The following is a 14007-nucleotide window of genomic DNA, read 5'->3' on the forward strand; positions in this document are numbered from 1 at the left end:
GCAGTATATTTACTGAACTAGTCCTAAAACAACATCTTAAAAAAGTCAATAAAAACTGTTTTAAATATGTGTATCTTTTGATAAATGATGAAATAGATGAATAAGAAAAAGCAGCTTCTCTAAATAACATGGTGTTGGTGTATTTGATTATGGCAAAGCACACTAGGGCTATCTGCCTAAGGGGAGGGATGCCTTCGGGGAGGATTTTCTAAGGGAAACTGCCTCGTATACACGTTACACATGGGGAAAACCACGAAAACGCCCATGCAGCCAGCCCGTTCGCGGGATTCGAACCTTCTAAATAACATGAATAATGAGTAATGTAACGTACGAGTAAATCCTGATGAAAAAGCTCAAATTGCATCACAGTTGATTGAAGAATATATCTTTCATTCACCTTCTGAAACAAATCAAGCATATGATGTTATAAACTTTCTGAAGATGATTGTGATGAATATAAGTAAGAATTCCCTACAAATGCTGAAAATGAGGGATGGCTTTTGGGTAATACAAGTAAGATTAGCGGTGCTTGCGATTAGCTGTTAGATTAGTATCCATTTGCCCGCATCGGTCGAATAGTTTGTTTACGGAAACATTTTAAACAGTTCAAATAAATAAACTATTGAACAACAGTTGCAGACATTTTATTAGTAATGGCTTTCTTCCTCATGAAAATGCTGCAAAAGTATATATTTATATATTTATATCTATATATTAAATTAGTTAAATGCTATTGGTATTTTCAAGGGTATTTTTTCTCTTTACTCTTATGAAACTAGTTACTGCCAAATGCGATCACATTAATCGATGCCTACTGTACCGACTTAACTACTTCGATGATGAAGTGATACATTACAGAAAAGAGACGATTGCTGGAATTTAAGTAAACTTAATTTATGTTTCAAACATTTCACAGTAGTAAAATATATGAAAAATAATATTTGTAGTTTCACTTTTAATTACATTTTGAAGCGAAATAGAATTTCCTATTGGAATATAAATATAAAAATTTGCAATTTTAATTTTTGGCTATATAAAGGAATAATATACCATATAGATAATTATGAATGTATACCTTTCTTTATCTATAAGGAAGTTTAAATTTTTTGTAGTACGGAATATACACTCATGTCCATAAATTAAGGATAATGCAAAATCAGGCAAAGGAAGAGTTAGAAGCAAAACAAATTTGATTTATTTGTAAAGCTTATTTATTAAACAAAAGGTAAAGAGCAAAAAAAGATGCTATATGTTTGATATTATTAAAAAAATTAGCGATTTTTTCTCCCTGGAGCAAATTAAAAAAAAAAAAACCTATTTACAAAAAAACAATATTACATGGTTGGTATGATTGTTAATATATTGTATGTCTCCCAGACGATGCAATACAGTCCGTACAACGCCTAGGCATGCTGAGTATCAAATTATCGATCTAATCTTGGGAGATATTACACCACTCAAAAAGCAATGCTCTCCGAAGTTCCGGTAGACATGTAGAAGGAGGCTGACGGGCTGCAACTCGTCGGCCAAGCATATCCCACACGTGCTCTACTGGATTCAAGTCCGGTGCGAATGCTGGCCAGTCCATACGAGTGATATCCTCCGATTGAAGGCATTCGTTTACGATGTTTGCACGGTGAGGACGGGCATTGTCATCCATAAACGCAAATTGTGCGCCCATGGTGCCCTGAAACAAACGTACATGTTGTTCCAGAATGACGTCCCGATAGATTTGGCTTGTCATGCTTCCAATTGGAACATGCAGGTCAGTTCTGGAACCCAGAATAATTCCACCCCAAACGAGCACTCCTGCACCACCGTAACGGTGTCGTTCAATGATGTTTTCTTGGTGGTAACGGGTACCTGGAGCTCTCCATATGAGAATCAGACTGCAAGCTAAACCTGGACTCGTCGGAAAACATCACACAAGCCCACTGTCCACAATGCATGCTCTCTACTCCAAGCTAACCGCAGGCGACAGTGAGTTGCAGTAAGTGGAACGCATCTGACAGGTTTACGAGCATATAGACCAATCTGTCCTAAGCGTCTGTACACGGTGTGCCTTGAAATTGTCGTACCAGTGGCTTAAGAGAGCTGAAGAGACAGGTCTGAGGCTGTGCTCCGCCTGTTTCTTTTGGCAGTAACTACCAAATACCGATCTTCATTCGGCGTTGTAACTCTGGGGCGACCTGTGCTGTAACGTCTATTCACATTACCATCATCTTGGAATCGTTGCTAAAGCCTGGAGATGACACTCTGGGCAATTCCAAGTTCGTCTGATACTTCCAGTTGGGTACGCCCCCATTCCCAGATGGCCGATAATTCTACCACGTAAAAAATCATCCAAATGCGTCCTTTGTGTCATAACTATTCGGTTATTGCACTGAAATGCTTATAAAGCGCCTGCGAACAATTATACTTCTTTTCCTGTATTCCTTATACTCTTACACTCTCGTCATTGTGACGTACCATCGGTGTCATCTGGTTACTTCCTGAAAATTTCATATGATTCTTGAAGATGTGTGTAGTGATTTTATAGGTGATATATTTATTTTAGAGTTCGATTTCCGCGTGACTCCAAATTATCCTTAATTTATGGACATGAGTTTATTTTAAATTGTTAGTATATCATGTTAATTGTTGATTTCAATAACCGTAATTTTTATTGGAAAAAAACTCTTGCTTTCTGTCTTATTACATCCTTCATGCATTAATTGTAAGCTCAATTTATTTTCTTATAGATATTACGATACTAGCAGCATGAATGCGGTCCTTAAAAGTAATGCTTCATATTTACAGTATCTTCAAGCAAATTGTTATTGTAAAAAACATAACACACATATATCAGCAAAAATGAAAGTAAATTACAAATACAAAGTAAATTACAAAAGTAAATTACAAATTGTTATTGTAAAAAACATAACACATATATATCAGCAAAAATGACAGCATAAGTTAGCAACAAATACTTGACAAAAAAATTTACAGTTTCTCAGAGAATATATTTATTTATTTTTTATTCTTTTTGAAAGCATTTACCATGCACAGAATTCCGTGGAAAACATCTCTGCGTTGTCCATTATATACCATGGGGAATTTATTTTGACTTCGAATTTTGGTAAAACTGAAAAATAAAATTTAAAAAAGGGATAATATTTTTACACTAAAGTTTTAACAAAATATTGTTTTTGAACAAAAACATGTAATTAAATCAGATAATAAGTATTAATTTCTCCATGTGCAAAATTTGAAACTAGAACATTAAATTAATTAGAACAAGAACGGTAAATTTTCTGTAATTACCATCGACATTTCTAAATAAAAAAATTAATACAAGCTATTTATCACATTTATTAAATTCTATGAAATTCAGCTCTGTTGGATAATCTATTTCGGTGATAGAACTGAAATATGTATTATTAAGCTATGTGCTTAACATCGTGGATAAAACATCGTGGACGAAGACGTCGCACAAAAGACAACGCAAGGGGAAAACGTGGACAAACAAAGCATTTGAGGAAAAAAGTCAAGGAAAAACCTCGCATTTCTAAAACATGGTACAAAACATCGTAACAGAAAATAAAAGGATGCGAAAACTTCGCAATTTTAAAACATCGTCGTATTAAATGCAGCAGTAAAGTAAAAAATAAAGTACCTACAAATCTTTGCACGATGATAACATCGCAGACATGTGTTTTCAGGTTTAACAGTTTTGCACATAAAGATGTTAATAACACTTTACGAAGATTAATAAATTGCGAAAGATAAATAAAATTAAGCTTAATAAATTAAAGACTATAATATTAATAAGGTGAATGGAAATAATTTTACAGTTTTGTAATTAATTGAACTATTTAATAAAGATAACCTCATGCAGTTACTATCTTCTTTTTTGTAATCTTTTTTTTTTAAACATACTTTTTATAAAAAGACTAATATCTTTGTTAAGCTTAATATCTTTATCTTTGTTAATATAAATACTTTTTATAAAAGTCTAATACAGCTTTAGAAAAGAAATTAATTAAACAATAACATATAACAATTAACTGCGTAAATTTAAAATTCTATTAACTTTGCCTTACATACAATTAATTTCTACTCGTTTTTAGGTTTTGAAAGCTCAAATTTCCTTTTTGCTTCTCCATTAAAAATCAGTTAGTTAATTCAAAAATATGAAATAGAGTGCCTTTATCATTCATTCTTGCGGTCGTAAATCATTCAGAAAACACGCATTTAAATCTTTTAAAGTCAGAAAAGACATTTATGTTATCAGCATGGTATAATTTGTAGAGTTTTCCCCCCACGATATTTTTACAACGACTTTTAAAATTGAATTTTACACTGTCTTATTTTCTACTAATTTATTTTACACTACGATATTTTAAAAATTGCGGTATTCCCTTCTTCCTTCTTTTTTTCCACGATGTTTTACTTTTGTTCTGTACGACGATGTTTCACTGTTGTTTTGTACGACGATGTTTTACTATTACACGATGTTTTACTGTTACCACGATGCTTTGTACGACGATGTTTTACTGTTACACTGTTTTTTCGGAGTTGCTTCCGTTGGCTGGTTTTGCCGCGATAGTATCGTTTGTAACCATTAAACATTGAAATGATTTAAATGTTGCTCAAATTTCATCAAGAGTACCTAATTTTAAACAATATGAAATTTCAATAATTCCGGACAAAAACTCACTTAGAAGGTTAAATTTTATAAAAGTCATGAGGAATTATCTTCCTATTAAGCGCTTAATGTAAATAAATGACGAATCCAGTTTAGTTCAGTCCAGTTTGAAATTGAAGTTGCTTTAACAGAAGAAAATAATGAAATTTCTGATACAATTTTGCAGACTTTTTAATGTTGTAAGTTACTATGAAAGGTGAAAGAAACTTCCGTAGGCTTAAAAAAACTGAGAAAGATCTTGATTTGCCTAAGAAAAACTATCAGTTATAGGTAATTTTCCTATAAGTCATCATATTTATTAAAAAAATATTGGGCATTTTGCTTCGTTAAAAATAGGAAAAATCAAACTGTGAAATGAAAATGTTTGAAAGCTACTACAGTGCTTTTTTATGCTAATTGCATTACAGTTTATACTACTTTAATGCCAGTTTACAGCGTTATTTTCACCTCGATAAAATTATCAAAAATACATTTTTTAACGTTTTTCATTTTTAAATATATATAAATCTTTAGATGCATTATTTGTTGAATACAGCAAGGTACGATTAAAATTATTCTAAGATTTGTGACATTACGATTAAAATACTAGGCTAGTTTTGAAAGCTGGTCAACGAAGACTACACAGTAACGAGTCCGAGTCATCATGGGGTTTTAGTGCAAGTTTCGTTAACAAAGTAGCTTTCTCCACATTCTGTATAAATTTCCAGAGGTATACTAGCTTCTCAAACGTAAGTCATAGGGCATTTTCTAAAATATGGTATAAAGTAGTGCATGTGACAGCTTTTGGTTCCTGGACCCTTTAAGAAAAAGTTGGCAGAAATTTTCTTTACGTCAAATTTTTCTTAAATTTTAGAACAGGCTAAGATGTGACCTGTATGGAGTTATGCAAAGGGAATTCTAAGGGCAGGATATCAATTTTCTTCAAAGCTTCCGTAGCCTATCACGTCAAATGCAATCTAACATTATCTTGATAGAGATATTATCTTTCTCATAAAAGAGTTATATATTTTGCTCCTTGCAGAATATTAGCATAATATTATCAACTTTCAATTTATTAGACTGTATTCGAATGCTGCTGTTGTATTCCACAAATTAAAAAAAAACGAGAAAAATAGGGAACAAAGAAGAAACAAATGACCAGAGAAACGAAATATTTTGTGTAGCACGAATCTCTATGCTTCCTTACGCTGGACTCCCGCTTTGGTTCGAATTACAGTGTCTGGTCCAGGTTTCGTCAATGACTTGAATTAAGAACACAGAATCTTACTTCACTCCTTCGAGAAATGCCTGAGAACAGTGAAACATGAAGAACTTTAATTTTTCAAGCTTCTTGTTTTCTCGATGTTATAGTCTTTCCCAGATGTCATTTTAGTTTCAAATGGCCGGACACTTAAAGCGTCATGCATTCGTCAGGGAGGGCAAAAGCCACCGGTCATTTAACTTTCGCTGAGAATGGAGTGCACCACAGGGGCCGTCCAAATTAAACTCGCGAGAAGAGGAATCTCCAATGAAGTTTTGATGAAGAACGCGCATCTCGCATCTCTCTTTTCCTCTAACAAACTTCTCGAGAAGACTTCTGGCTCAACGTGTTTTAAACATTTATGCTTACTAATACCAATGCCTTCTCCAGGATTCGAATTCAGGGCCAAGGTTATGGCAGCCAACTCCCTTACCACGATGCCAACAGGGCGGCTCTTTCAAAAACGTTGATAAATGCATTCGTCTTAGTGCACGTAGTTTGCGTTTTTTAAAATGCTTCCGCCATATAAATGTGGCTAACATGTTTCGCCATACGCTAGTCTACTCACATTTCCTAGCCAAGTTTACACAACTTTGCACAAAATTCAATTACAATTCTCTATCTTTATAATCAACAATCATCATAATACTGGAAACTTTCTTAAATATATTATTTTTCAGAATTAAGCACAGCACAGTATAAGAGTATGCAGCTGTTGAGTAAAAACTGATGATACTATTATTTAGAATTCAAATACTGTTATCCAGAACAAGAACAAAATGAAAAGAAAATAATTGCAGTCTAGATATTAATCACGTTTTTATTATTAATAAATGATTCCAGAATTACTAATTAACTACTTTTAGACAATCATGGCCTAAAATGTATTGATCACTTTAATCATCTCATACATAGTAGCAATGCTAAAAGTGAACTAGAGACAGCGATCACTTTTATTACTGCATTGGAGGAAAAGATTGTACCATAAAACAACTATAACTTTCACTGGAATTGAATACATTTCCAGTTTCGGGTTAGAATCATCCTCTTCTAAATATCATATCATAAAGCACAATGTATAGCAATATTATAGAAAAGCTTTTTATTTTTAAATTTGAAATGCAAAAATTTAAATAACTTTTTAAGATTGCTAATTTGAAAGGTAAATAAAGGATCTTATATAGCTGAAATGATAAGAACTTGCTGTTTTATTAAGATGCGGAATTTGACTTATTAGTGGCTCTAAAGTGTTTGCCTAGTGAAACTAATAGCAAATAATTTGATGTTAAAAAAGTTAAATAATTTTAAAAATGACTCAAATTCAGTAATAAAATTGAAAAATGCTTTTTACCAGAGATTTTTAAGAAATGTTTCTTAAATTTGAAACAGAAAGTTTTTTATTCCTCTAAAAATATGCATTTTAAGTTCTAGAAAGCTAAGTTTTTATTATTTCATGTGAAATATCAAACTATATATTCTTAGCTCATCTCGCATTATCTCTCTTTACATGCATATCAATTTTATATACGTTTGTATAACTGGTATAGAAATACGCTCGGCTGCTAATTTAATTCGTTGGAAATTCGTTGGACGATCACATCACCAAGAACATCATCCAAGATGTAGCATATCAACCAAATGATATTAAAAAAAAAAAAGACAACACACATGTAGCGAAGCATCTAGTAGTAAGGGAATCTAACGCGCAGACTTTATTAAAAACTAGTACTCAGCCTACTGTAAATATATTCCATCTAGTGGGCCATGCAACAAAAACTAAGCATAAAATGAAATATAAAAATCAATATTACCATATTTTTCTATTTTAAAATTCTGCACGCTTATCACATTGTTGATCAAGGATTTTATGCTCCAAGTTCCTAATGTAGGCTCTTCAGAAAGAGGTAGTTTCAACTGCATCATAACTAAGATCAATACACAGAATAAAACATTTGTTAGAAATTTTGTTCATTCAGATTTGTTCACAGTATGTAAGTCAAATTTAAATTATTTCAATGTATTACATCAAAGGCTTATTTGTTAATATTGCTGTAATCGTAAAATATTAGTTGTAATTTAAACTAATTTCTCTACGGCGTAAAAGTGTTTTGCAAAAACTGGCGTAGAAATAAATATTTTGCTGAAACTGAAAAAAAATATCCTTTTTCCTTTAGGGTAATTTTCATTGTTTATCTACGACGAGAAGCCAATAATTATTATTTAAATTAAATAATGAAGAATCTGAACGAATATATGTACGTTTCTCGCATAGTGAAAAAACGTTACCTAGAGGCATGAAAGTTTGGATAACTTAATCCTCCACCGAATGAGCACCTGGAAGCCTGAATTTTGAATTTCGAATTTGTTTTATTACCTATTTAATATTTTGTAAAATTTTAACCAATTTTTGATTTACAAACTCAAAGCGACCAATGGCGACTACGAAAAAAAAACATTTTTATCTCCCGAGATTGTCTATCGGAAATTCTGAAGATATGTTGTTCTTAAATATTTCGTGATATTGCTATGGAATTGAATTTTATGGGATTTAAATGTGAAGAACATGATATTTAATAAGTAAATGTAACGCACAAAACGTTTTTTAATTAAAAAAAGGTCTCTTTGGAAGTAATATAAAATCTGAAAGCTTTTTTTTTTTGCATATACTTTTATGTTATTTTTTTTAATTATTTAAGTCTTGAAATATAATTTATTTTTCACTTTTTCAGGTGACTTCTGTATTAATCAATTCAGTTCTTGAATTTTTATTTACCATTTTATCAAACTATCATGCTACTATTCAACCAACTCGATTTAACACCTCACTTCAGTTTCCTTTCCAATATCGTGGAGCAAAGGCCAATAGATTAAGGAAGAAGTTTATTACATGGTTAAATTTTCTTTTTACTATCGCATTTAATTCATCCATTTTCTTAATTTTAGCTCTATCGCATTTTGAAATATTTTCTACGTTAGGCTTTCCCTCAATCTAAAAATTTTTTATTTTGACAAAAGTTGTCTTAAAAGATTCTTATTTACTTTACATTTAGGTAGTTACCAAATAAAATAACTTAGTTTCGTTTCTTTAATTTTTGACATCATACTTTAATTACTCTTGATCACAAGAGTAATTAAGCAGTTTTTCCATTCTTAGGTTTAGTAATTGCTTTTAATTTGACTAACTGTTTTCTTAATTTCGAGAATTCTTATATTACACTGTTTAAATTTATGCAATGTAATTTGTTTAGGCTCACGTTGGATCATACTACATCTTGATGATTAACTAAAGTATTAAAATAAAAAATTAAGCTTAATTTTTATAGCTTTTTTATTAATACTTTAAAACTTTTTAATGGCTTTGCATTTCTATTTTAATTTTTATTGCACTAACTTTCGAATTATTTATTAACTTGCTTTTATAATCATCCAGATATAGTTCAGAAACGTGGCTCTGTTCAAATATTCTCCTTAAAAAATTAATGCTCCTTAAAAAGGATCAAAGTGCTTTCAAAGTTTTGTTACATTGGTTAGGTAAAAGTTTACAATTGGATGGCCCTTATTTTTTCGGTGATTCTTTTTTGATGCCAAGATCGGTGCCAAGAAGGCACAATTTAAAGATAGCCGCTACACAAAACCAAAATAAGAAGTCAAAGAATTGCACAAACTCGGTGTCCATGTACACATCGATCTATTTTCACTTAAAAAAATAAGGAAGCTAAAACAAAGTTAAAACTATCATGGTAACCAGAAATGGGGTTTCATCGCTAAAATTTAAGAAAATTGTTACTAATCAAAGGGGTACCCAATTCTACACTAGAGCGCATTGTTACATAATTATACTTTTATTTTATTGAATTGTGTTGCTTTTATTGTAATATTGATCTACGCTCTTTCTGTTAGCTAGATAAACATAATTTCTTATTTAATTATTATCTCTTAATTATATCTATTTAATTATTATCTCTCAATTATACAATTTACGAACGTAAAATATATTTTATTCACTTTTGCTTTTTTTCCTGTTAAACACAGAATTTTTTCTAGTAGAATTAAAAGTGAAATTAATTGTAAAATATTCTCTCAGCTAATAAATAATAATAAAATTCTTTGAAAAAACAGCAACAAAAAATAAATATCAATTTTTATTTACACAGGAATTTTTTTGTTTAAAATAAATAACTGTCATCCTACTGTTCATAGACTTCATGAATTACAAAAACAATTATATCTCTTTCAATTGTATTTTCTAAAATAACGTAAATTCTTCTATTCTTAAAAGAATTTTAATATTTACGTGCTGTAATTAATACCTTGGATTGAATACATTTAATACTCTGTATTTTTAAAATCTTGTATAACATAATATTACAGAGAATCTGACTACAGATTACATAAAGTACATAATCTGATAGATGAGATGAATACATAATCTGATGAGTATTATGAGATTACATACTGAGATGAGTACATAATGTGATGATGTATTATGAGTATATAATTTGATAATATATTATGAGTATATAATACAGATGAGTGCATAATCTGACTACAGAAGAATTTACAGGCTTTTTAAGTTTGAACGCAGAATTTTAAATTAATATAAAATATGCATTTTATAACTCTGTTTTGCCTAAAAACATTTCAGATTTTCCTAATTATATTTGCGACATATTTTCATACGCAAAGCTTAATTCAGTTTAAGTAGCATCAAAAACCTTGAAACGTAGTTATTACAGATTAGTGACAAAGAGTCTGATATAATTAATCGTTAAGACTTCGTTAATTTGTATCAAGTAAAAGAGATGTAGTTTATAGTTATAATATACAATTACTTGAAAATCTGTTCACAGATTTTTCATCTGTGGAAGAAATACGCTGCCTTTAAAACGTTACGTTCTGATTTCATCTTATATGACTGTGTTATGAAAATTTGTCAGCATTTCGTAAATTTTAGAACCTTTTAAAATAGTTGTAATTGATAGTATGAAGTATTTATTGTCAATAAAAAATTTTAAACTTCATTAAAATTATTGAAAAATTAATAGCAAAAATTTCTTACCTCTTTCGAACGTGAGGTTTTTCCATTGGGATACTCTGATACCATTGGAATCTTCAACCCAAATATCTCCTGTCTGTAAGAAATACCGTGAACACACTGTTTAAGACATTTTTCAAAAAAAGATCGAATTCATTTGTTTTGCAACTACTTAATTAGCTTTAATAAATGCAAAATCATTCCTAAATAATATTTTAGGAATTTCATCTTGTTTGATCCAGAGGAAAGGAATGTGGTAAGCTGTGTTACTAGATTCCAGAATTTTAATTTTATGTTGTACATACTTGTTTCGAAAAATATATTGTCCTATGTACTAAAGTAGTAAAAGTAATTGATGTAGACTATTCTCTAGATTTTATTAAATTATGTTAATGCTTTCTTAACCATTTGAGCTATTTCTTGACTCAAAAGTATTATAATGAGAGTTCTATTAATTTCTCCAGCATCAATAAATAAGATGACAGTATCATATCACTGTCTTCCAAATGGAAGGACAAACTAATTGTTAAACTGGAAAATTTATTGAGATTTTCTGCATAGACGTTTTTGTGTTTTTCTCCATGTGTAACGTGTATACGAGTCAGAAAGTCCGCCTCGAAGACATCCCTCCTCTTAGGCAGATAGCCCTCTGATTTGCCTTAATAAATAAACCAAAGCCTTCGAACGTTCATTGACAAATAAACAATACTTTTAGGGATGTGAATTATTTACTGGATTGTTTTTTAATTTTAGTGACATTGAACATATCATTTAGATGTGAAGCTTGATTATTAGCGATGAATTTAAATGCAGGGAAGAAAGTGCGTAAGCTCCAGAGAATTTAGAAACGGGACGAATTTGGATTTTGTTCGAATTCGAATCTTAAAAGATATCGAAATCTCCCGAGAATTCTAGATCCTGAACTTTTTGAATTGTTCATACAAGACTACTACACATAAGAAGAGAAAATAAATTTGATTTAATATTAAAATTTTTTAATTAAATAATTTGAAATATGTGTTTAATGATAAAAAATTAAGACTGCATTTGTTGAAAGTTCAATGAAATATTTATGAACTTTGTAATACATTAATTTCTAATGAACCTAATTTATTATCTTTTCCATGAAAGATACAAAGGAGCTTTAATAAATAAAGTCCTTATTTAAAACGCTTGAATCGTGGGATTATTTTGTCAGTAAAACTTGACAAAAATTACAAAATCCTCATTACAGAATCTTTCAAATTAAAGCTAGTGTACACTGGAGAAGATTATTTCAAGAAATAAGCCGATGAAACCCGAATGCTTAATTCTATGTAGAAACTTAAGAATGGAGCATTTAAAACAGTTATGAGCTGCCTTTGATGAATTTTTGAGACATTGAAATTTCAAACTTGGCGTTATTACTTTAATTAAGTTTTTTGTTGGACGACACTAAACGTAATCTTTCCAAAGATTTTAGTAAAACCATTTAATTGAATTTTAGGTTAGAATTAGAAAGCTTAGAACGATTAAAAATGAAATAAAAGAAGATTCAAATGTTCTAATTTTGAAATTTTAAGATACGCACGATTCAAGGACTGAAAAATTTCATTTCTAGGATAAATTATATTCTGATGTTTGCAATAAATTTGTTGCGAGTTTAGTTACATTGGCATTTTCGTGGTTTTCCCCATGTGTAATGTGGATACGAGCCAGTTTCCCTTAAAAAGACCTCGACGAGCATCCCTTCCTTTCCGCTTAGTACCTAAGGGAGGAGCACGTAATAAGTAAAAAATGAAGATGCAAATTATCTAACCAGAAGCATCCACTAACAAAAACAACGCATTTCCAACTGCAGCTTATGCTTGCTTATTTAGAGTGTACAACTCTTTCATCCCAGCATCGAGCTCTGTATTTTAGTCACATAGTTAATCCCATGTACGTGCGGTGACTAGTTAAGCAGACACGAACGCTGTTGAAGGTCATGTAACTTTGTGGTTGTTATTTACGCGATTTAAATCTTGTACATATGTAAACACTAGAATGGTAGTATCTTTTGGCAGGTTTTCTGAAATTAATGCTGCGAAGCCTAGTAACAAATTGTTTTCTAAGAAATATGTTCAAAGACTCGTACGTTAGTTTTCTGAATCAATAACTTTCTCTTTATTAATACCAAACATAATAGACTGATAATTAATTATTTTTATTTCTTGAAAATTATTGCTGTACAGTAACTAATATAATTAAGCTTGCGAATACAAATGCGCTTCTTGGAGAATCTTCTGATAAAGCCATGCTATCTCAACTGAGGCTAGGCTTTTATCTGTTTCATCCAATAATTTTTTGCTTAAAATATGCCAAAATATCACTTTGAAAATCATAGGATAGAAATTAGAACACTCTCCTTATGCATAGGATGAACAAAGGAATATTTTTTAACGTATATTATTCAATGTATATGGAATATGTAAACGAAAGCATTATGCTTGATAAATGATTTATGTATGCTTACAGCGTGTTAATAGTACGTCATTACCAAATCTTTATAAATATTAAAATCTTTCTCGATTGAGAGAAATTCTTTTATCTAAGAAATTAGAAATAAAGATACGATTTTAATTCTGCTTTAACGTTTTATTGAAACTGCCTCATATTTACTATTTGGAGTTTTAAAATGGATCATGTTAAATCGCTGCGCGAAACTGCTAATATAACTCATTCTCTTTCAGAACATTGAAGTGTTATTACTAGCAAAATCACATTACTTTTTCTTTTCAGAAATATTTCAACTTTTTGCAATTGTTGCATTACATTGATTTACTTGTTTTCTGACGCCATTAATAGGCTATAAGAGCTGGTCCTATATTATGGAAGTTAATATCAAGCTTCTTTGTAAGATAACAAAGGCGAAACAGTTTGTATGAAATAAGTATTGGAAATGACATAAAATTATTCATAGGGATTAAAAAATTTAAACATACCGCATCTTTACCCAGGGGCTTGAGTTCACTGTCCATAGGCAGAACACGAAATCTCACTAAAGCAAAAGCAAAGGGAAATTTC

At 30.6% G+C, this 14007-nt stretch overlaps 1 protein-coding gene across 1 annotated transcript in view; it reads right to left on the reverse strand.

Annotated features, from left to right (window-relative positions):
• The window catches only part of LOC118203410 (alpha-2-macroglobulin-like), a 173550-nt gene that overhangs the window by 129522 nt on the left and 30021 nt on the right, over window positions 1–14007 (reverse strand). The window contains exons 4-7 of the mRNA XM_085825517.1: window positions 13926–13981; window positions 10987–11059; window positions 7739–7852; window positions 3040–3124 (exon numbers count right to left, since the gene is read on the reverse strand). Of these exons, the coding sequence (XP_085681643.1) occupies window positions 3040–3124; window positions 7739–7852; window positions 10987–11059; window positions 13926–13981 (328 nt within the window). The remainder of the gene's footprint in view (window positions 1–3039; window positions 3125–7738; window positions 7853–10986; window positions 11060–13925; window positions 13982–14007) is intronic.

This window comes from Stegodyphus dumicola, chromosome 10 (genome assembly GCF_044657685.1).
Source record: "Stegodyphus dumicola isolate Sdum_Otavi_A_Nest chromosome 10, ASM4465768v1".
NCBI classification, from domain to species: Eukaryota; Metazoa; Arthropoda; class Arachnida; order Araneae; family Eresidae; genus Stegodyphus; species Stegodyphus dumicola.